We start from the raw sequence: 25,238 nt of genomic DNA on the forward strand, positions 1-25,238 counted from the left end.
AAGCAAAAGCATCTAAGCAATTAACTTGCTTAAATGTTAAGATCTTATAGATGTCTAGTAATACATGTTTTGAAAAGACCTCTTTGTAGCTAAAGCAGGAGAGGCTATCTCCTGGTTATCTTTGGGAGTCTAAACTTTGGCCTTTCCTCTCATTTCCTAAGTGAGGAACTGGGAGCAAGAGAGGAGTCTGAGCAGAACAGTCCTAGGAGTTTCTGGTACTGGTAGGAGGAAGCATTTCACTGAGGCAATTTCAAACGTGACATTGTTGTGATTATAGAAGAGGTGTCCAAAATGATTGCATTATGAAAGGTTTGCTTAGTGTTGCACTCTGACCTTTATTAAAATTTGGATGACCAAGGTTTCATCTTGCTTTTTCAAATAATGTTTTTTTTCATGTTCAAACAAGTTCAAAATCAAGAAAATTGAATGTAGTGCATCTACAGATGAAGGTAATTGTGTTCCTTCGTGCATTACAGAAATGACTAGGTACAAAGCACTTCCCTGGAATCTGCATCTGCAGAGTAAGTCACAGTATCTGACATTAAGGGTCTCACAGTGCAGTGGGAGAGGCGTAACAAATGGACACTTTTTAGCAATGAGCATTGTGAAACAGAAAAGCAGTGTAAGGACCAGCAAGTCCTGGGAGACACTCTTTTCAGTGGTTTTTCTGAAGTAGGACCTCTTTTCTAAATTCATTTTTTATTGGGTATTCTATGTATTTACATTTCAAATGTTATTCCCTTCCCCTCCCTTTCCCATCACCCCCTCCCCCTCACTTGCTTCCATGAAAATGCTCTCACTTCCAACCATCCACTTCCACATCATCGCCCTGGCATTTCCCTACACTAGGGAAATGAGACTTCATTGAACCAAAGGCCTCTTCTCACATTGATGCCAGAAATGCCATCTTCTGCTACATATGCAACTGGAGCCACGGGTTTCTTCATGTGTGCTCATTGGTTGGTGTATTAGTACCTGGGAGCTCTGGGTGGTTTGTTTGGTGGATATTCTTCTTCCCATGGGGTTGAAAACAGTTTCACCTCCTTCAGTCTTTTCTCTAGCTCCTCCATTGGGGTCCTAGTGCTCAGTCTGATGGTTAGCTGCAAGCATCCACATCTGTATCAGTACAGCTCTGGCAGAGCCTCTGAGGAGACATACATGTCAGGCTCCTGTCAGTAAGCACTTCTTAGCATCAGCAATATTGACTGTGTTTGCTGGTTGCATATGAGATGGATTCCCAAGTGAGGGAGACTCTAGATGATCATTTCTTCAGTTCCTGCTCCACTCTTGGTCCCTGTATTTCCTCCCATGAGTATTTTGTTCTCCCTTCTAAGAAGGGCTGAAGTATCCACATTTTGATTTTCCTTTTTGAGCTTCATAAGGTCTGTGAATTGTTTCTTGGGTATTTTGAGCTTTTGGGCTAGTATCCACTTAACAGTGAGTGCATGCCGTGTGTGTTCTTTTGTGATTGGGTTACCTCACTCAGGATGTTATTATCTTGATCTATATATTTGCCTAAGAATGTCATGAAGTCGTTGTTTTTAATAGCTGAGTGGTACTCCATTGTGTAAATGTACCATATTTTCTGTATCCATTCCTCTGTTGAAGGACATCTGGGTTCTTTCCAGCTTCTGGCTATTATCAATATGGCTGCTATGAACTCGGTGGATCATGTGTCCTTTTGTTCTCTCCATGAGTATGATACAGTGGCATTACACTAGGGTTTTGACATGATTTATTCTTGCTTTAAAGGATCCAGCTATAATGTATAGAATAGACTTAAGGATTCGAGGATTAGCTAGTGCTAATTGAGGAATCTAGGCTGAAGATAGTTAAGTAGCTTGGACTCTGATGTGGGTAAGCTGATAGTTTTTACAAATACTTGAAGGTAGGACTTGCTGCTAGTAAGTCGAGGATGGAAAAGGAAAAGGTAGTATGGATATCTGATAATACCTCTTTTCTTTAGTGCAGTAACATAGAGATAACACAGATTTACCTTGTTAAGTGTACTGTTCATTGGCTTCAGTTTCATTTACATTGTTATGTAATCATCACCCTTGCGTGTCCCCCCCCCCCCCCCGCAGACTTTAGCATGTTTCCAAACTGAAACTCAGTATTCATTAACAATGACCCTCTCCTCCTGGTAATGGCACATCTACTTTTTTTCTCTGTGAATTTGATACTTCACTCTATACAAATGAAACTATAGAATAATTGTCTTTGTGACTGGTTTATTTCTCTCAGCATTATAGTTTCAAGGCCATCTATGTTGAATTTAATTTGTTTTTAGGATTTTTTTTTTTTTTTTTTTTTAACTTTTAGCAACTGTGTGATGCTAGTGGTCTTTCTGAAATGGAGACAACCTTGTGAAGGAGAGACTGATAATTAAAGTCACTTCTCTTTTATGTACATTATGTTACAAATGCTCAAAAGACACTTGAGATTATTGAGAAAGTCCAGAGCTCAGAGGAGAAGTTGGGGCTGGGGATTTAAAGTTGTGTGTCATCAAAGTACAGGCAGCATTTAAGACTACTTAGAAGGAAAAATAGAAAAGTATTGCGGCGCGCTCCTCGACCAGCGAGGAAAGATGACCACCACCAGAGGATTCTTCTCAGATCACGCTTTATTGTGGGAGCCTCTTGATTGAAGGGGAGAGCAGGAAGCGAGGGGCCTGAACTACCCTAGCTGTCCACTTATATAGGGAGAAGCGCATACGGGCTTGCCATGATTGGTTGTCACCAGTCTGCTGACACCAGAGGCCTCGGGATTGGCTGGAGATAGGTTATGTACTGCGCATGAGCAGGGTGCAGCGCCTTAGCTGACAAGAGCATTACTATATATGGAGTTGTTTACCTCAAACCGTGAGGGAGCCAGCGCCATCTTGTAATGGCGTCTACATTCGGCTCCCCACAGTTCCCCCTTCTGTTTTAACTTGAGCACAAGCAACATCGGACTTACTCCTGTACGAGTCCCCACCTCATGATGTGTGGACTGCTCGAAGGAGGCCGTGTCCAAGGCGCACCTTCTCCCATGCAATGGGAACTAGCCCAGGGAGGTTCAAAGGCTACGCCAAAGACCGGGTTTTACATGCACCTTCCCCAGTGCAATGAGACAACGTGGTCTCGTGGGGGTGCAAAGGCTGCACGTGCAACCTAACTTAAGTGCTTTTTAAGGCTGAGAGCCAAATTTGGGGTGAGGCACCATCCTCCAATGCAGCGAATGCCTGGGTAATAGCAACCTTATCTAGCTGATTTTGGGCACGAAGCTGGCACACCAACCATAGACAAAGTATGCAACCTCCCAGAGAGAAAGCTATAAACAACCCCACCCCCACCCATTCTTTAAAGTAGGACACAGCAGAGGAGAGCCAAGAGGTAAGTCCCTCAGCAAATCCAGGATCTACTCGAGTAGCATTGATGGCAGTCACTGCTCTTCTTAGTTCGTCAAGGTTGGCATTGAAATTTTTGGACCAATATGGGCTTGGGGAACGCTGATAATATTTCCCATCTCAGGTCCGCTGCGGTCTTGGTCGCCATTGCTGTCAGTGACAGGAGCAGTAGGGACATCTTCTCCCGAAGTCGACTCATTCTTGACGGGGCGCGTCAGCCAGGCTGGGACCCAATGAGGTGTTTCCTTTCCCTGTGGGAAAACACAAACAGCTCCCCTGGACCTCGATATAACCGGATCCGGGCCATACCATTTATTATCCAGCACATCTTTTCACATAACTAGCCTCTCCTCATCCGGTGGTACCTCGGAGGCATGCCTGTCTGCGGCTGATTTTCTATCATCATTTAGATGCAAAAAATTAAGGGTAAAGAGTGCAAGAGAGACTCTTTCCGGGGGGGGGGGCAGCTCCTTCTGCTATACCCCCTTTTTGTTTTTGTAAACATTCTTTAAGATTTTTATTGGCCCTTTCAACAATGCCTTGGCCTTGAGGATTATAGGGCAATCCTGTCAGGAGTGAAACTCCCACATGATGGCAAAATTGCTTGAATTTTGCCGAAGTATAGGCAGGACCATTATCTGTTTTTAACACTTTAGGTATGCCCCATGCACTCTACGCTTCAAGACAATGAGTAATAACATGAGAAGCCTTTTCTCCCGATAAAGGAGAAGCAAAAATGACTCTTGAACAGGTATCAATGGACACATGTAAAAGATACTGAGGTAATTGTTTAGAATAATTTGCAGCTTTGGTAAAATTTTCATACTGAATACTGGTCACACATAATCTTGAGAACTTCCATTGGCAGCCCAGCTGCACAACCTGCCACAATATATCTATCTGTTTTTGAACCAGATCAATTTTCTAAGGTATTATTATAAACATTTCTCCTAATATTATAATATTCCTATATTAGGAGAAAAATTAAAGAGGCCCTTAACTGCCCAACGTACTCCCTGAGATTGACAGCCAGTCTAAGGATGTAGAGCTGAATCTCTTTTTTTGTACAGAAAGGTGACCACTTAGGTTGGGCTGGAATAGACAAATTACCCTTTGGCTGGGAAATAGGCCAGCAACCGGCAATCCAGGTGGCATCAGCCTATCCAGGTTTTTTGTATAATTAGCAGTGACTCTATAAGTTCGAACTGACTCTGCCAACTCTTTAACTTGCTTATGCTCCAAGGGAAACATTTGCCTGAGGGCATGGCGTGTCCAAATAGGGCAGAAGAGCAGAGGTGGCTGTTTGAAGAGCTTCCGGTTTTGCTACAGGAGTCTTTCGCCCGGGCTGAAACCGCTCCGCCTCAAATTCCGCTGCTTCCTCCTCTAAATCTTCTTCTTCTACCAGCTCTAAAGCTTTTTGCTCTTTTAGCGGATACAAAGTATCCTCTCCAGGAAACTTGTACTTGGATTCTGGGGTACAATCATCTCCTCTCTCAGCGGTCTTTCCTTTCGGTTTTCTTTTTCACCTGCAGGCACTACTTTTAAGCTTTTGTCTTTGTTTTCCTTTTTTCCTTTTTTCTTAGGCCTACTCAAGTTTTCCCCTTTTAATTCAGCTTCTGAGGTCTCTGACAAACTATCCTGGTACCTGGTTAATGCTCTGCGTCCTTCCCTACACTTCAACCAAAAGCAGCAGGCAAGGACAACAATCACCCAAATCACAAACACAGCACAGAGAACCAGGGGGTCGAGACCCGCAAGCAACATACCTTGGAAAACTTGACTTACCGACGTCGCCGCTCCCGAGTGTTGAGTTCTGGACCCCTCGCACGGTCCCGGGTTCTGGCACCAGTTGCGGCGCGCTCCTCGACCAGCGCGGAAAGACGACCACCACCAGAGGATTCTTCTCAGATCAGGCTTTATTGTGGGAGCCTCTTGGTTGAAGGGGAGAGCAGGAAGTGAGGGGCCCTGAACTACCCTAGCTGTGTGCTTATATAGGGAGAAGCGCATACGGGCTTGCCATGATTGGTTGTCACCAGTCTGCTGACACCAGAGGCCTCGGGATTGGCCGGAGATAGGTTATGTACTGCGCATGAGCAGGGTGCAGCGCCTTAGCTGACAAGAGCATTACTATATATGGAGTTGTTTACCTCAAACCGTGAGGGAGCCAGTGCCATCTTGTAATGGCGTCCTCATTCAGCTCCCCACAAAGTATCTTTAGCTGTTAGTATATTTTGAGGTTGTGATGAAGGAACATGTCTATTCTAAGATTTGGCGAAGTTGTTAATGATATAAAAATGACATTGTTTTTAGAATATTTTAAAATAATGGATTTTAAACAGTTGTTTTCCCTATTATTATTATATTTTAACTTCCTTACTTTCTTTGGCTTAAAATAGTGTCAAGCTTTGTTCTTTTCCATCTTCTTTGAGGAATGAAAGTGTCACGATGAACTGAGTGTTGACTAGAGGGATTATTCCTCATCAGCACACAGACTAGATGTACTACCTTGGCAGAGACAATTAGACAATTCCTAGATGCCAGTGTCAGAGGAAGAAGGGCCTTGTTTATGAACAGAGTGTTGTGCTGAGTCCAGGGTGAGGCCTTTGGGGAGAAGTGTGCTTACTCTTTTCTTTACCAGCGTAGGTTTAATGCTAGATTCATTGTCTCTTTTCTTTTCCAGAGGACTAAGTTTCAGAAGAAAGACCACGCCCTGTAGGATGGGCCAGGTGGAGGGTGTGTGCAAATGCTAGGAGGAGTGTCAGAGACACTAGTTCATAGGTTGGTGACCAAGAACTACATTTCTTGTTTTTTATCCTTTTAGCAAAACCCAACTTGATTAGCTCCCTGTTTTGTCTTTACAATCTGTATTCCACAGGGCTTGTAAATTCAGTTATTTAAAAAAAAAATTGTTCCATTTTTGTATGGTTTTTTGAGTATCAGATCATTTCAAAAGGAGGGTGGTAGGAGAAATTGTTCTCTCTATTATAAAACAAACACAATAGAAATATGGTTTTGTTTTGCTAAGAAAATATTATGATCAAAGAAAGGAAAATTTGAAAATCTTAGTCTACTAAATACCATTTTTCAAGGAGGAAATGAAGTCAGGAAAGAATAGTCCCGTTTGGGAGCAGGTCCTATAAATGGATCTGGAGTAGCTAACATCTGCCTCTGACTAGACTGCAAGGCTGCCGCTTGTCCTTGAGCTAGGGCTCTGACATTTTCACACGCACTGGGAAAATGACTGTGTAATATAAATGATGTTTTATTTTTATACATGATTAGACAGGGGGATGGAAGCCAGCTGTTAAGTGTGTGTCTCATGAGTCACTGCAGGAAATAGGACCGAAGTCGTAGTAAATCATGGGTGGCAGGGCAGGGATGGCTAGATGACCCTCATGGTTCTGTTGCTTTTGGCTCTGGTAGAATTGGGAAATGTGGTTCTATGAGTTCCTTTGTGAAACAGAACTAACAACATCCCTTTAACTATGTCAGTAACTAGCTGATGTAGGTTAGACCCTGTGGTGGGAATTGTTGGTGAAGTGGTGAAAAATGCCATCCATCCTGTTACAAAAGAAGTCCTGGTGTTCGGGAAGCAAATTAGAGAAACTGATCCTAACCTGAGGACTGGGGAAGTGTTGCCCTGGGGAGTCAGACGATTCCATTACCTTCTACAACCCCCATTGTGTTCTCTCAGGATTCCATAATGCTTTCCAGAAATGGCTTCTGTCACTGTCGCTTCTTATTTATATGGTGCTCACCTCCTTCCGCACTCTCCCCAGTTTGAACGAAAACTTTAGGGAGCTAGAATTTTGGAGTTGGAATTTAGAATTTCTGTTATGACAGATTTGACTTTTTTCTCGGATGGGGTGTATGTTTTTGTTTTTTTTTTTTTTTTTTTTTTTTTTTTTTTTTTTTTTGTTTTGAGACAGGGTCTTACTAAGTAGTTCAGGTTGGTCTTGAACTTGCTGTGTAGTCTTAGGAAGGTTTTGAACTTCCAGTTCTCTTAAGAGCCTCTGCCTCCTCTGTGCTTTGATTATAAACATCCTCATTTGTCCATTTTAATTTTTGCTTTGTGTGTATGGGTGTTTTGCTTGCATATCACAGATGTCTGGAAGTCACAGCATTGTTATTTTATCTTAATATATTTTAGGTACATCTTTGTATTCTAAAGAGAGAGAGAAAAAGAAAGGGTATGGGTTTGGATGGGAAGTAGGGTGGATATGGGAGGAGTTGGGGGGAACTATAATTAAAGTATGTTGTATGAAAAAATTTGTTCTTAATAATAATAACAACAACAACAACAATAATAAAACCAGGGCTCAAGTATATCAGGGTTCTGGGGTAGCCTCCTACATTTTCTGTAAACTGACTGTTGCAGTCAGTTGCAAAAGAGAAGAGAAAGTGTGTGTTTTCTTGTGGTTGGCTTTGTTGTTATGGGGAGAAAATTTCATTTGGTCCTTTCTAGCTTTGCTGACCATGACTGATTCTTATAACCATCTTTTAGATGCAAGAGAGGCTAGGCAAGTATAGAGTCCAGTGTTTTCAAAGATGTAAACTTTTTGCATGAAAAGGAGGTGGTGGGAGTAGGGACTCTTGCGGTTTAAGTGAGAATGGCCCACACTTGCATGTTGGAAGAGTGTGTTACTGATGGAATTTGAGGTTTTAAAAGCCCCTGTCATTCTTAGTTGGCTTGCTCCTGCCCTCGCACCATCACTCCCACTCATGGTTTTCAACCAATAAGTAAATTCTCAGCTCTTGCCTCCAACGTCAGCCTGCCTACCTGCTGCTGTGCTCTTCACCATGGTCGTGGATGGTAGCTCTCTGGAATCATGAGCCCCAAATTAAATGCTTCCTTATAAGTTACCTTGGTCAAGGCAATAGAAGGTAGCCAAGATAGGGACTTAGGATCTAAAGATTAACCACATATGTTAATGTTAGAAGCAAAATGGCCAAGGAGATCTGTTTAAGACAGAGAAGAAAGGAAAGGGGCATTGAAGATGATTTTGGGTTTTAGATATGAGTAAGAAGATCATAAATGAGTTTCCAGTATGAGGCTCAATTGGATTCTTTCTCTCTTACCTGAGCTGTTCACTCACTTGAATCTAAATCTTGATGCCTACGACCTTAGGACCTCACTTTCAAACCACCAAATCTAATAGAAATGGAGGAGGCAGATGGAGTTAGTTTTGTGGGTGTAACACTACTCTGTGACCAGCGCTTGCTTGCTGTGTAAGTATCACTTGGGAGCTTGTTAAATAAATCAGAATCTCTGGGAATTGGTATTTTTAGGTCTGGGACTTGGCCATCAGTTTTGTTAACAAGCTCCCAGGTGATTCTGATATAGCTAGCTTTTGGGTACTCTTGGTGGAAAAACGATGGCCTTTGGCTTCTGATAAGCCCAAACTCTGTGTGCCAGCCCTTCACTTGTTAACTGCATGAACTTAGGCAGGGAACTTGACCTCTCAGAACTCAGGTTTCTCACCTTAGAAATGAGCAGAAATAATAATGACAACAACAGAATAATAGCTACTGGGTTCTGGGAAATAGATATTGTATATTTGATACTACTGGTATAATGTCTAGAGCTAGTAGTATGGTTCAATAAATGGCCATTTTTGTATATTAGCTTCTAAGTATTTAGTATTGGATTTAGTAAAGAAACACTATATTCTATACAGTTACAAGAAAATAAATAGTGGCATATGGTAAATGCTTCCCTCATGGTTTGGTATCTCTTTTTTATCAATAGCTAATTTCCTATTGGTTTAGCCAAGCATCCTCTGGTTTCAGATTAGGGTTTTTTGTTTCATTAACTATATTTTTGACTGTACCTGTTTTATGTAATCTATGTAAGTATATACTTTAAAACTGGCTAATAAAACCCTCTACACCCGGTTTCTATAAAATGTTACTTCTTACTTAATAGAGACTATTTTTCATAGCAGTTTCAAAGCTTTAAGGTAGGCATGGTTTTTTGCTCTTAAAATGGACAGTATCAATTGAGCTAAAAGTAGCATGTGCACTAAAGATCTTATTGCTGTTTTCAAAGTCTTTGTTATGTATTTTCCAAATTAGTAATTGGAATGTTATTTTGTATGGTAGTTTTGTGTGGTAAATAACCACTTGCTGACAGTGAATGCTTATTTCCCCCTAGTGCATAAAGATGTCTTGGTTGAAGGGAGAAATACAGTAACACCAAGTCTGTACTTTTTGTGAGGACTTTGATTTAATTTTTCTCTGGGGAGAAGTAGTAGCATGTTGGATTGGTTATCTGCAGACTCTGAAAGTGTGCTGCCGAGTTCTCACTGCTTCCTTCTGGCAACTGCCTGACCTTGGGAAATTACTAACTAGTATGTGGTTTGGTTTCTTCAGACTTACTGTACACCCACTTCCTAGTTATTAGACTTACATACATTGACACCTGAGCTATTGCTATTGCTTTTGGCTGCCCACCAGAACTTGATGGTAAAACTCTATTGTTGAAGATTTCATAGACTTTAGTCATAGTACATGGGGAAATCAACTTTGTACTGACCAGGAATCTTCCTACCTTGTGTGGCTTTTATAGTACTGGATGGAGCTGTGTAGGCTTCTGGAGGAAAACAAAGAAGATATGCCCATGGATACAATAGTGGAATGGGTTTTATAGACTAATCAACTGCTTTCTGATTTGATTCGAGGCCCATTTCACAGGAATAAACAAACACATATGTTGTACTTTAATTCTGGCCAAGAACTCATGGTTGGGAATCTCATAGGCTCCAGAGGTGAACATATTACTATCATTCTGATATATGGACATAATGTCGAACTGCCCTCTCATATCTCTGTACCCATAGGTTCTGCAGCCGTCTGATGGCATCAGAGGTTGTTTGCTTGTTGTTTGTTTGTTCTTGTTTCATAGTAGATGCTGCTTAAGGCACTAACTGAGCAGAAAGTGGAGTGCTTAGCCACAGATGGCACCCATGGCTCAGGAGCCATCATGGAAGAGGGTGTGTAGAAAGATTTTAAAAACCAGAAGTCAGGAAGGACTAGAGGAAAACAGACTTTTAGACAAGACAGGAATGATACACTTACAGGGTCACAGCAGCTATAGTTGCTTGTACAAGACCCACAGAGGCTCAAGCTAGGGAACATTCTAGCACAGAGGTAGAGCAGCTCACAAGTTGCCATCCCTGACTGTGTGTGTGTGTGTGTGTATGTGTATGTACAAAGTGTTTAGGAAGTATGTGGAACATTTTTTTTTTTTTTGAGACAAGGTCTCACTCTGTAACTGGCTGGCCAGGAGCTTGCTATATAGACCATGCTGGCCTCAAATCCTTCTGTGTAATGCTTCTTTTTCTTTTTTGTTAATTTTTATTTATTTATTTTTATTGGATATATTTTATGTACATTTCAAATGTTATCCCCTTTCCTGGTTTCCCCTCCATAAACCCCCTACCATCTCCCCTCCCCCTGCTTCTGTGAAGATTCTCCCTCCCTCCCACCTTCTGCCTCCCCACCCTGACATTCCCCTACATTGGGGCATTGAGCCTTGGCAGGACCAAGTGCTTCTCTTTTCAATGATGCCCAACAAGGCTATCCTCTGCTACATGTGCAGCTGGAGCCATGGGTCCATCCATGTGTACTCTTTGGATAGTGGTTTAGTCCCTGGGAGCTCTGGTTGGTTAGTATTCTTATGGGGTTGCAAACCTTTTCAGCTCCTTCAATCCTTTCTCTAACTCCTCCATTAGGGACCTCATTCTCAGTTCAATGGTTAGCTGTGAGCATCTGCCTCTGTATTTGTCATGATCTGGCAGGGCCCTTCAGGAGACAGCTATATCAGGCTCCTGTCAGAATGTACTTCTTGGCATCAGCAATATTGTCTGGGCTTTGTGCTGTATATGGGCTAGATCTCCAGGTGGGGCAGTCTCTGGATGGCCTTTGCTTCAGTCTCTCCTTCTAACTTTGTCTTCTTATTTCCTCCGGAGAGTATTTTTGTTCCTCTTTCTAAGAAGGACTGAAACATCCATACTTTGGTTATCCTTTTTCTTGAACTTCATGTGGTCTGTGAATTGTATCTTGGGCAATTCAAGCTTTTCAGCTAATATTCACATATCAGTGAGCTCATACCATGTGTTTTTTTTTTTTTTTTTTTTTTTTTTTGTGATTGGGTTAACTCACTCAGGATGATATTTTCTAGATCCATCCATTTGCCTACCTAGGAATTTCATGAAGTCATTGCTTTTAATAGCTGAGTAGTACTCCATTGTGTACCACAATTTCTGTATCCATTTCTCGGTTGAAGGACATCTGGGTTCTTTCTAGCTTCTGGCTATTATAAATAAGGCTGCTATGAACATAGTGGAACATGTGTCCTTATTGTATGTTGGAGCATCTTTTGTTTTTTTTTCTTTTCTTTGCCTTTTAAAAATAGTTATTTAATGTATGTGTGTGTACATGTGTGGAGGTCAGAGGGCAGCTTTCAGGGTTGTTTCTCTTCTTTCACTATCTAGACTCTGGAAATGAACTTGGCAGCAAATACCTGTACCAACAAATCATTTTTCTGTCCTTAGAATATATTCTTAAGTATTATTTTATAAGTAAGAAAATTGAGGCTTGGTAACATGAGCAACTAACTTCAGTCATGTCTGTTAAGTGATATAAGTACTAGTTGGCTTTTTAGTCTATTCTATGATACTTTTAGTATGTTTTTAAAAAATAACCTAAAACATATAATCATATAAAAATTAATTTACATGGCACTGATTTTCATTTATTAAAAAATTATTACCTGTCTAGATAATTAACTGTTTTAACTTTAAGGGTACATTGTTTTTTAATTTTTGTTTTAAATTTTAATTTATGTATTTTTTAATATGCTAATTTTTCTTTATGTGTACATGTATACACCATGTGTATCTTTGGTGCATGTACATGTATACACTATGTGCATGTTTGGTGCATGTATGTGCTTGCACCATGTCTGTGCTTAGAGAATGTATGTGTTTATACTATTGCATGCTTAGTATATGAATGTGTATATACTATGTGAGTGCTTTGTGTACATATGTATGTATACAATGTGAGTGCTTTGTGCATGTATATGCATACCCTATACACGTGATTGGTGCATGTAGCACTCTTGGTGCATGTACCATATGCTTGCTTGGTGAATGTATGTGTATACACCTTGTGTGTTCTTGGTATCTTTGGAGGTCAGAGAGCTGCACTGGATTCTCCATAATTGGGGTTATGGATGGCTGTGAACCACGTGGGTGCTGGGCATCAAGCTTTGTAGGAGCAACATGTGCTCTTAACTATTGAGCCATCTCTCCAGTTCCAGTGCTGAGATTTTTAAAAAGATGTAATATTTCCCTTAATTTAAAACATTGCTATAATACTTAAGCATATATTGCAATAGCAACTTAATCAAAATCAATTACATAATTGTAATTTACCTGGGACTAGGTAGTAGTATTTTTATAACCTTGTTTTATAAATATTGCAAATATTATGATGATGCTTTGGTAATTTTTATAATTTTTGAATCTTCTTTTAATTTGATAGACCTTTATCATTATGTTTATATTTAAATAAAGTATAATTGCTTGTTCCTCTCATGATTTAAATGCAATCTGTGATTAAGTTGATTACCAAAATCTTCAAGGTTCATACATTTTATAAAAATAGTAACAGTTGTGTTTGCTGATTTGAAAGCCACTAAATGCTAATAGTATTGTTTTAAGATATGTGCCTGTTTATCTTTGTGGCATCTTTTGTAAGAATAATTCAACGTGCTGAATAAGGAATTTAATACCAGCTGTTGAAATGAGAGATTTTCAATAATAGAGACAAAGAACTATTAAGTTCCATCTTAAAGCCAGTCTTGTGAGGACAGTTTCCTCACTTGTTCCTCCTTTTCCATGAGGACTAGATGGACACCACCCTGGCCTAATTCAGAAAGAGAAAAGGCTGTCTTAAGCAGCCTTTAGAGAGAAGCTGCATGTGGCTTTCCCCGTGTTCTCCACACTCAGCTGGCAACTTTTACACAGTGCACTTTGAAGCTTGTGACTAGAAGCGACTTTGTTTTGAATGGCTTTAAGACACTATTAGATGGTGCTTCCTGCCATGTTCCTTTGGCCCACCTACCTTTTACATTTTTTTTTTTTTTTCTTTTAAATAAAGTACAGCTTGTTGCAGTAGTTGATTATCTTACTTGTTTTAGGAAGTTGTTGAATTGTCATTTGAGTTAGAGAAATTATCTGAAATATTCATTTACTAAATTCTTTTTTCCCTTAACTGCCTGTAGGTGGTAACACCTACATTTTCCTTACCTGACTTTAATACAAGCTTACCCGGGCTTTCTCAAAAAATAATCTCTCCTTTTGATTCTTCTTACTTCATAAGTTGGTTCTCACCAATTCACTTTTCCTCAGAAACAGTTACTTTCCTTAGTAAATTATCTTCCTCCCTCTCCTCTCTCTGAGGAGTGTGAAGGGCTTAACCTTTGCAGAACACTGTTGGAAAAGTTAGCCAGAGGGAGGGAGCACAGGATCCCTGGGAGCTGCAGGTTTGTCCCAAGAACCACTTCTGTGGGTATGGGATTCCTGTTTCTTTGCAGGGTTGCTCTTGGCACTGCAGTTAGCTAAGGCATCTTGAAGCTTGTAGTGTTTTAGCTGGAGGACTTCATCTCTTTGGGAAGGGTTCTGGTGTTCAGTTAAGTTTTTAGGTTTCCAGGCTGAGAATATGGCAACAAAAAGATTAGTTGATGTCACCATCAGGTTCAATGTTGTTTTTATGGCTTAGTGACTGTAAGCATCTTTTCCTGTATTTTTATAAGCATTACCATGGAGATAAAAAGCTCTCTAATTTTTCTTGCATATTGAAACTTTACTGACTAAGCACATTATTGCTTTAAAAAAATAGGCCAAGGATCTAAGATTTTACTTACTTTTGTTAATGTCTTTCTTCATTTCTTCTGAAGTAAAAATGTGGGACTGAAGTCAGTTTCTTCTTGTTCTTGTATAATCTTGTTCCAGGAAAGGATAAATGTAGCAAAACAAACCTCTGTAGTCCTGGAATTTTGGAAACCCTAGTGTACTTTTATTTTGCCAGTTAGCAGATTTAAATATCTTTCCTTTTAAGTAGCCTCTTTTATTTCACGTGTGGCTTTAGTTTCCAAAGCTTTTGATGGTATAGAATACCGTCATGTCATGTTTCTCTGTCAGCCCACTGTTCCCACTAGCTGCTCTCCCAGAGTTCTAGCTTGGAGATCTCTAGTGAATGGAATCTCACAGGAGACTTTCTTGGGAAGAATGTGGTAGTTAGGAGTATTCTGTGAGGACACTTCTAACCCATTTAAAATATTTTTTATCTTATTTATATTTTAAACAGAATCTTGTTCTTTTAGCGTAGGCTGGCCTTGAACTCATGATCTTTCTACCTTAACTTTATAGTACTATGATTAAGATAAGCTTTATAACACTCATAGAACCTTTTTTTTAACACAAAAATACACACTCATACATACCCACACCTACAGTTTATTTGCTAGGGGAGGTTTGGGTTTTCGAAAGGGCTTTACTGTGTAGTTAGAACTTGCCAAGAGCCATTTTGGAGAAGCTAAAGTCTAGCAGGTGATCTTCCTGAGATGGTTCCACCATGGACTAACATCTACGACAGATTTGCTTCTCTAGGCAAGGCTAAGAAGACTGTATCTGAGAAAAGATTCCTGATATTAATGTTCTTTTTTCTGTTATTATTAAGTATATAACAATCACTAGGTATTGACCCACCTCTTCGAGCAGATTTCTGCAGATATACAAAAAGATGTACTATCTTGTAGTAATGCTATTTAGACAAATAGATAATTATTCTATAGAATTCCTGATTTGATTCAAACAATTTTGGAAAATTTTTTTAGAGATAGTCTTAGTTGCAAGAAAGATGTAATAAACTTAGAATCAAGGCTAGAATGTGCCCACTCCTCAGAATAGTAAGTAAAAGCTGCATAATAAGAAATACAATGAGCTTTCATAATTACACTAAAAAGAAAAATAAACTTGGAACAATTTTTTGTTCAAAGAAGAGAATTTAGGTCCAATGATGTACACTATGATAAGGCAAGGCCATGCGAAAACTGTTGCTTTGAACTTTTAATGAGTATATTGTAATGAAACACTGCTTTGAACTTAATATTAATATCTTTCTTTAACTTTCATTCTATGTAACATTTTATCTATGAAGTAATTTTCTAAAAACTTTTTGTCTAAGAAGGTATAAAAAGAACAGAGAAAAGAAATAGAGTTCCATTCATCCACCCATCCGTCCATCCATCCATCCATCCATCCATCCATCCATCCATTCATCCATCCATCCACCCATTCATCCATCCACCCATCTATCCATCCATCCATGCATCCATCCCTCCAAATGTGCAAATCCATCCTTTGTTTGTGTGTAGGTATATGTATATATGTAAGCATGCATGAATATTTGTGGAGTTGATTGTGACAGTTGGGCCTGGCCAGAGTGTGGGTGTATGAACGTTTGAATATATATGTGTCTGTGCATATTTGCCTGTATAAAGCACCCTGATTCTTTTCCTTTCCTTCCTCTCTGGTTCACAAAGAGTTAACCAGCTAAACCAGAGAGGCTTCTGGCTGATTCACAAGAGAAAGGAGCACTTGCAAAAAAGCTTTTATCTTCATCCCCTGCTGCTAAACAGTATGTGTTAATTGCCAGATATTAGCACTTAATGAAGCACAGAACGGTAAGAAAGAGTTAAGTTTCCTAGCCCTTATTTAAGCATAAAGAGTTAAATAAAGCACAGAGAGTTGTACTGCTTAATAAAGCACACAGTTAATGAGAAAAGAAGCCAGTATTTTTAGCCATAGAATAAGCAAGGAAGTTTTTAGAACATTTTAGAAGTTATCAGCAAAAGCATAGTTAGAGAGGTAGAAGGCCAGAGACCATCAGTCTTTAAAGCAATGTCTGATGCTGTGTCCCACTTCAAGCCCATTTCAGGTTGGGTAGGCTCCTGACAAGAACTGGTCTAGAAATTACTTTATAGTCATGGCTGGCCTAGAACTTACAAGCCTCTTGCCCCAGCCTCCTGACTGCTGAGATTGGAGGCATGTACCAACTCTAATTAGCAGGCTAAAGTTTGCATGTTTTGCTTCATTTTTGAGTCCAACATCTTCAACACATTACCATAAAATTATAAGGAGGGGAAATTATATGAAATCATTGACTCTCAACACCTTGGTGAGGGATCTTAGAGATTATATAGCGACACACTCTTAAGGTTTTAGTGAGGAGCAAATAGAAGTTTATTCCTTCATTGGCTCATTCACTCTCAGACTTATTGGAGGATGGCTCTACCCTCACAGTTCATGATTAATAGTATGTCAGAAGGCAAAAATGGTAGTCCTAGGAAGGACTAGCTAGCTAGTGCACAGGCTAGGATGTGCTCCTCAAGAAACAGTGGGAAGGCTTCTGTGGCTTCTAGATAAAGTGGGCAGTGAAAATCCATAGTTAAGAGCAGGCAGTGGGTTGAGATCAGGCTAGATCATGTGAGGTCTTGGGAAAGGCAGTGAGGGCATTGACTTGTACAGGAAAACCATGAGGAGAGGGTACAATGAAGGGCGTGAACAGAGTAATGATACCTAGCTTTAATGGATTCATTCTGGCTTCTCTGGTGAGAGGTGCTGGGTAGTACTGCCAGATGTGACAAACATAAATATATGACACTTTTTAAACTTATTTTGGTTGCAGTGATAAAATACCCTGGCAAAAGCAATGTAAGAGAATAGCCGTTTATTATGGCTCACAGTTCAAGGGCACAGTCCATCATGGAAGGCAAGCAAGGCAAGAGAAGGAACAATGGGCCACATCCTATCTACAATCATGAAGCAGAGAATGAGGAATGCATGTTGTTGCTCATCACCCTTTCTCCACTTACACACTCCAGGATACCTGCCAGGGATTGTTGCCATCCACATTGGGTGAGACTTCTCACCTCAATACAGTCAAGATAACCCCTCAACAGGCATGCTTAGAAGCCTATCTTTCTGGTCAGCATAGACTCTACTTTCTAGTTTAGCACTAACTATTACATATACCCATTTTAAATTTGAATTTTAGATAGGCAACAAATAAATTTGTATACATGTGTTTTATACAGTGTTTATTGACTACACATGTGACAAAATGTTCACTACTTAAAAACTTATTTAAAGCTTGGCATTTTGGTACATACCTACAACCTTGTATCTAGGAGGATGGAACATGAGGACTGAGCGCTCTAGGCCAGATAATTATACATAATGAATTCTAGACCAGCTAGGCTATATATTGAGATCCTGTCAAAAACAAAAAAAATGAACATACATACATATAAAGAGAACTTCTATAAAGAGACATTTGATATTCTTGAATTAGATATTCTTGAATTACTGTGGTCCTGTTGGCTCCGTGGCTTAGATCTTACAGCAGACCTTTCTCCCTTTTCCTGTACTAAGTGCATCTGTCTTTCACACTGTTCATCCTATACCCTAGACTAGAGGATCTATGTAAGTACTTTGGGTATCCTCAACTGATTAAGTATACTAGGATTCAGGGGATCTTCAAGAGTGCCTATTGTTTCCTGTTCTATGTGAACATTAGCAAACCAAACATACAAAATCACCCACTTTCATTGTATTTCACATTCTCTTGGGTGTAGTGTTGACTATTCATACATTTACTAAAAAGTAAAAAAAATTGTGAAAAAGAATAGGGAAAGCCAAGTGTATTGTGAGTATCATGATTTTTAGGGTGGCCAGTGAAAGTCATGTTTAATGTATGAAGTAAGTTAGGGGTGATGAGGTTGAGGACTGGATGGTGGATGGTAGAGGGCAGAGGCGTAGCAGCTGTGAGTGTCCTTAGGCTGAAGCATGCTATAAGTGTTTAAGAAACTGCAGAGTGGGAGCCTATCTGAGAGTAGTCAATGATAAAAGATAATGGCCTCTTTATCTATATCTAAATATCTATGTCTTTATCTGCCTTTCTCTACTGAGCTATCTTGACAGCCCATCAGTTTCTTCTGAAGAGGTTTGTTTCTGCTCTAAAAATAACGTTTCCAGCTAGAAATGATCCTTTTCTTGCTTTTGCTTTTTTGGCTTTCTTACAACCAATGACTTTGTCCGTTAAGAGTCTGGTACCCTCCGCCAGGCATCTTGGTTGTGCTTCACCCTGCCTGGCCGACTTTGTCCTTCACAATGCCCTTGCTCCTTTCTTGATTGAACCTGGAGATTTAGATATCCCTTTGATAAGCTATGGGAAACTGGTCTCAGTCCTTTGTTCAACCATTAGTTCTCTGACAGGCAGATTCTTCCTTAATCCTAGCTAACAGAATCAGGAAACATGCTTTTTCTTTAGTGAGAGACTGAAATTCTTTTGAATGACAGCTTGATTCAAAGATAGGCAGAAAGACAAGAAAGAAGAGGCTTGGATCAATTCCAAATTGAATAATACCAATTACCAGTTTAAGATTACTTTGATTATAATATGCAAGGAATCATGGGAATTGTAGCTGGGTATGTCTGTGGAAAGGACAAGCGTAAGGGAAGTCTGAAAGGAATATTTATTTAGGAATAATTGGGTGGGAGTGCTCTCAGATGTTGTTTTGATGGCTTACATTAGTAGACAAGAGGGATGAAAGGAAGATGTCAGAACCTTTACAGTCTTCCGGATAAATTCTGTTGGAAGAACAAAGCAGTATTGGGACTGTTGTTGCTGCCTTTGAAATTCAACACACACACACACACACACACACACACACATACACACAGATGTGTAAGTTCTCAAATTGCAGCTTTCTTGCAGTAGAAGTGAAACAGTATAATCACTGAATAATTTTGCCACTGTTTCCAGCTTTCACAGGTTGGTATATATTATAAAGAAACAATCCACACATCTAAATAGTATCTTGGGTTTGGTCTATCTTATGCTACCTGCTAGGTATTGAGACCTGTAGGAGAGTCAGAAAAAGAGTACATTGTTAGATGACAATATATTTAGCTGTATTTATGATGATAAAGATGACAAATTAAGTTTTCAGTAGTAAGCTTGCAATTGCTTTTGCTAATAGTGATTTTATTTGCTGTGCACTTATAAGGTATCTGTTGTGATCCTTTCTTTTGAGTCTTGCTAAATTAAAGATAAAGAAAATCCTAACTGAAGGTTTTTTGACTAAGTATAATTATTTTGTCAAGAAAGAGGTAGAAAATATTTGAGACTTAGCTGGACACTGCTGAGTACAATTTATTTGTAACCTCCCCTGCTCACCTATTTTTCTATGGTATGGAATAACCTTGGAATTTAAATTCAAAGACAAAATATTTAAAATAGAAGCCTACCTAACAACTGTCATAGTCAGCTTCAGTTGTCAGCTTGGCACATCTGGGAAATGGACCTTGGTTGAATTGCTGCCTCCACTGCTCAGCATGTGGGCAGGGCAGCTTTGGGCAGGCTGCTGAGGAAGCTGTGGAAGTAAGCTACAAGGCGGTGCACCTTCATGGTCTCTGCTGTACTTTCTGCTCCTGGTTCTTGCTTCAGTTCCTGCTATGGCTTCTTTCAGTGATGAACTGTGGCCTTCTAGTCTTTAACCTTCATCAAGAAAACATCTTTCAAAAGATGGGAAACCAGTACAGAAAGCAACAACTAATTAAAATGCAGAGTTGTGAATCCCAGCCTTAATGGCTACATCTACACAAAGTCCCATATCTTAGGCTCAGGGAACATTGGTTGCCTAGTGCCATATGGTCAGCTCTGAAAACATACATGTGAGTAGCATTATACAAATTCAACAGGTTATATTTTGGGAATATGATGTATATGTAAATACATGTATGCATACAATAGCATACAATAGGGAGAAAGGAGGCCATGGGTTGGGAAGGGAGAAAGGAGGGCTGTATGGGAGCATTTATAGGGAGGAAAGGGAAGATAAAAATCATGTAATTATATTATAATCTCAAAAAAAAGGAATTAAAAAAGAGCTGCTTACTCTTGACTCTACTAAGAGTAGGTTGGTACTTGATTGATTCACTTGGTCTTAAAAAATTTATTCTCTAGATTGGATGTTGGAAACCTATAATCTGTGAGTCATCTTTGACATGTGCATATGTGTGTGCATGCATGTATGTCTCTCTCTCTCTCTCTCTCTCTCTCTCTCTCTCTCTCTCTCTCTCTCTCTCTCTCTGTGTGTGTGTGTGTGTGTAAAGTTTTACTGGAACATGGCTATGCTGATTCACTTCCATGTTGTTTAGGCAGCTGTTGAGGCTCTAGTAGCTTGAGTAGCTGCAGTAGATCCACAAGGATTAAAATATTTATGAGGTGACTTTTTGAGAAAAGGTATCACAATCTCAAGAAATAAAAGAAATAAATAAAATTAATCAATATCATTCTTTTAAATTTTTAAAATGTATTTTGAATTGAAAAAGAATTGCATTACTTTCTGTCCTCTTTTTTCTCCTTCAGCCCTTCTCAGCTTATTTCCCTCAAACTCCTATTTCCCTATGTCTCCTTTCCCAAATGGATAGTATTGTTCTGTGATTATTATTGTTGAGACATACATACATACATACATACTTATATGTGTATGTGTGCGTATCTATGTATGTGTACAAATATGCATAAATGCAACTTGCTGATAAAATGTGTTCACTGTTTAAGTTTTTTGTAATTGGATTGTGCTATGATTCTGGTGGAGATTGATGTGGTTTGGCTTGTTGTTTTTAATTCTGCTTTGTCATAAGAAAGAAAACATAATACAACTAAAGACAAACATGGTCATTGTGAATGTTAGTCTCTCTTCTTTCTTACCAAAGTAGGGACAGTACCAGAGTGGTATTACAGCAAGTAGTAAGTGAGGAATATAAATTCTAAACCCTGTAATCATATGTGTGTGTGTGTGTGTGTGTGTGTGTGTGTGTATGTGTGTGTGTGTGATATGTTAATCATTATATTCATGTATGTAAAGTCTGTTCTTACCACAGCAAATGTGAAGGCAAGTCTTGATTTGTTTATTGGACTGTGGTTCATGAGGAAAGTCTGGTTTTCTTCTAGAAGATAGAGTAGAAGATGCATTCCCACATTTTGAAGAAAACTTAAAAGTCTATTGATGATGAAATTGGTGTGCAGTTAGGGCTATGACACTTGGTTATTATCAGATCCACATTCTGGCAGTTAGACAAAAGCCAGCATTCCTCCAGAAATTTTAAAGCTTTTTTTCTCCTCTATCAATGGAGCTATTTCTCTTATTACTGGCAGAAGGGATAAATGGCTCTCTGTGGTACCTAGAATCATAGCTAAGCTCCCACAGATTTGCACATGTCTCAGACCTTGCTGGCATCCTGGCTCTTTTTATACAGTTCCTCAGCCTAGACTTTTCCTGCCCCCCCCCCCCCATTGTCCTTACAACTCTGCTATTTTGGCTATTCTCTCTTGTCCCTCCACCATCTCTTTCTCTTCCTCTCTTGCTCTTTCTACCAAGTCCAGTCTGCCGGCCATGTTCAGTCTACTCCCTTTTCTGTCTCTCTGGACTCCTAAGAACCTTTCAGTTCTCCTAAGAACCTTAGTGCAGCCATGTCCTCAGTTTGTACAGTTAGGTTTTGTTTCGCTAGAACATTAATTTAAAAGGCCGAGTTATTTTACTTTAAATCATTTTGATTGAAACTCAGCACCTTACTCACTCAAGTTACTGCCAAAACAGTGTTAATATAGATAAGAAAAGAGAAAAATAACCTTACATTTTTAAAGTTGAGGTTTATTATTTTATATTAGTTCTTTTTAGCCCTTGAAGTTGTCACAGAAACAATCCTACAATGAGATAGTATCAGAGGAAGCTTAGCTGTTTGCATTAACAGTCCTGCTTGAAATGTTTTTATTCACAGTAAATTAAATTCTGTTGTAGTTTGACGAAGTTTTCCTTTTTGTTAAATGTAGCAGATTTCCACAGGAATATTCCCCTTTTATAGCAGCTACTTCAATTAATTAAAACTAATTTTTATATGCAATCATCTTATTAAAAGTAAACTATCCTTTTTGCTTTTTTTTAAATTTTAAATTAGCCTGGGATTTCAGACAGACATCAGTCTCCTCTCTTCACAACCAGGAGAACAAATCACATAGGGGTATAAGTACTTTTCTCAGAACTACAAATTGAGTTGTTTAAGATTAAGAACTTGAATGTTAAATTTACTTTGTTTTGCATATTTACAGAAGCAGATGATAAGAGTTGAAAAGTAATTGTGTGTCTGGAAACAGGTATCATGGAAGATTTAGGGTTGTTTCAGTTTCTTGAATTTCTTGTTATTGAGAGATTATGAGTATTGTCTTGCTAGGAATTGGGGATAGTAGGAGGAGAGATGAAAGGCACAATGAGGTACAGGCAGACATAGTGAGGTACAGGTAGTACTGCCTACTCATAGATGAAAAAAATAGCAGAGATAGATTTGGAGGTAGAGAGAACGTATATTTATAAGCAGAAAATTTTGTTTTTCATTTCTTGACTAAGTTTCTGATTAACTAGTACCTGGTAGAGACTCATAAGACTCATAAGGCTCTGTCTCATTAGGACAGTCATTAGAGAACACTGTAGTTAGCACTTTCTGATTCCTCCAAAAAGTCTGTGTGCTTTGCTGTGGTTTGTAAGTGACCTGTATTATAAGTACCAGTAGCCTTGTTGTCCACCTCCTCCCTCTTGCCAGACACACAACAGAATCCTTACTCTCTATACAATAGTCTTCTTTCTTTCTTTCTTTCTTTCTTTCTTTCTTTCTTTCTTTCTTTCTTTCTTTCTTTCTGTCTTTCTTTCTTTCTTTCTCTCTTTCTCTTTCTCTCTTTCTCTCTTTCTCTCTTTCTTCTTTCTTCTTTCTCTCTTTCTCTCTCTCTCTCTCTCTTTCTATCTTTCTTTCTTTTTTTCATTTTTTGATTTCAGGCCTTCCAGAAGTCAGTGTTCCATCATCTTGGGATTTTGTTGGCCAATTATTAATCATTTCGATCTTGTTTACATATAACTTGTTATTTCTCAGAAATTATGCTTAGATCAAAAAGTGCTTAGTTTTCTTGAGACTATTCATGAGACCTGAATGAGTCAGTTATCTAAATATAATTTTAAAATTATTCCAAGCAATTTATACTTCCTGTTGCTTAGGTTATGATTTTGGAATATTTTACATTTTATTTTTAACAGGATTATTACTGTGTAGTCTTTTTTGCTGGTGAACCTGATAAATTTGGTTTTCTTGCAGTCCAAGGCGGTTGGCTTGTTAGACGTGGATGTGTATGGTCCTTCCATTCCAAAGATGATGAACCTGAAAGGGAATCCAGAGTTATCGCCAAGTAAGTACAGAAGAGGCGAAGAGCACCTGCTGTCCCTTTCCAGGCACCATCTGTGCTTTCTGTGTCTAGAGTAGCAGTTCGGTTGCCATTGACCAGTGTGCGGAATACCTTGCATCATGTGCCTTGGCCCCCATACATACACACATAGGGTCACAGTTGCTGTGAGGAATAATGTAAATGCAGCATTCAGCACGAGTCATGGCTGTATATGATAAAATATTAAGTATCCATTGTTTATATGAAGTATGTACATGTATGAGAATATTTGAGTCGAAACATATTTGTATTAACTGGAAACTTTATTTTGCAAACATATTTTTGTCAGATTTTTTTTAGAGCATTTATGAACCCCAAACTGATTTGTTGCCCACAGTTTTACTGCCACAAGTATAGGAAGCAGTAGCTTTTGAATAAATCTGAAGTATTTTCATTGCTCTTGTTATTACATATTTTAAGGCTACCAAATATGAAATCTTCAGTATAGGAAATAGTCATAAAAATGGGTAAAAACTGGTTATTAAAATTGGTTTTATGTAAAAATGTTCTAAATAGAATTGATTTCTAACTGTGATAACATATAAAATTGAATAATTTTATAGGCTTATTTTCCATGGGTCTAGCATAAAATATACGTACTGATCTATTTATGAGATTATTAGCTTATAGTATTATTTTGTTGTAATTAAAAGTTGGTTAGACATTGTTTGCTCAATAAGATGGTTATGTATATGATCATTTTCAGACACCAGCTATTCTAGAGCCTGTGTTATTCCTTAAGAGTGGCTGACCGGAGGGGATTATATTGCAGGCAACCCCGTATAGCTTTTTCCTTGTCTCAGGAGAACACAGGGAAAAGGCTTCTGCTTTTGTTCCAGCACAGTTTGCAAACATGTGCCATGAACAATGTGTGAATGTTACCCAAGGAAGAGCAGAAATGACTTCAGCACTCTGAGTGTCTGTGTCTATAAGGACAGCATGAAAACTGACCCCATGGCACAGGTGTGATGCTGAGCTCAGCTCTCCTTTCTCAGGCAGTCTGGTCAGTGTCTGCCAGTGGGAATGCTGGAGGGGAATTTCAGTGTACTAGAAACCTTGGGAAGCTTGAAAAACAAAACAACTCCAAACTCAGTTTGTGCCAACAGGGTGAACTCGGTTCCCTAGGAAACAAACAGGATAACTAAGGTGTTCATTCCCAAGTATGAATTCTTAACAGTATGTTGTTTTTGAGTCTTAGAAAAAGTTGCTACCATTATACTAACAGGTCTCATTTTGACATTTCTGTACTTTGTCATGTTAATTTGCCTTGTTATTCTGTTACAGTGAATACAACCCACATAAAATTATCTAAATAACAATACAGAACAACTATGAGACATAAGTTTCAGTGTGTTAGTCTTGGGAGAGATTCTGGTGAATGAGCCTTCTCTTCCTGGGCTAAGCTGGGAACCCTGAAGGCCAGACAGCTTCAGTATTGCCTCCT

At 39.1% G+C, this 25,238-nt stretch overlaps 1 protein-coding gene across 1 annotated transcript in view; it reads left to right on the forward strand.

Annotated features, from left to right (window-relative positions):
- Positions 1 to 25,238, forward strand: part of NUBPL (NUBP iron-sulfur cluster assembly factor, mitochondrial) — a 196,784-nt gene that overhangs the window by 18,274 nt on the left and 153,272 nt on the right. The window contains exon 4 of the mRNA XM_080939670.1: positions 23,668 to 23,758. Coding sequence (XP_080795796.1) covers positions 23,668 to 23,758 — 91 coding nt within the window. The remainder of the gene's footprint in view (positions 1 to 23,667; positions 23,759 to 25,238) is intronic.

The sequence above is a fragment of the Micromys minutus genome (assembly GCF_963924665.1).
Source record: "Micromys minutus genome assembly, chromosome: 1".
In the NCBI taxonomy this organism is placed as follows: Eukaryota; Metazoa; Chordata; class Mammalia; order Rodentia; family Muridae; genus Micromys; species Micromys minutus.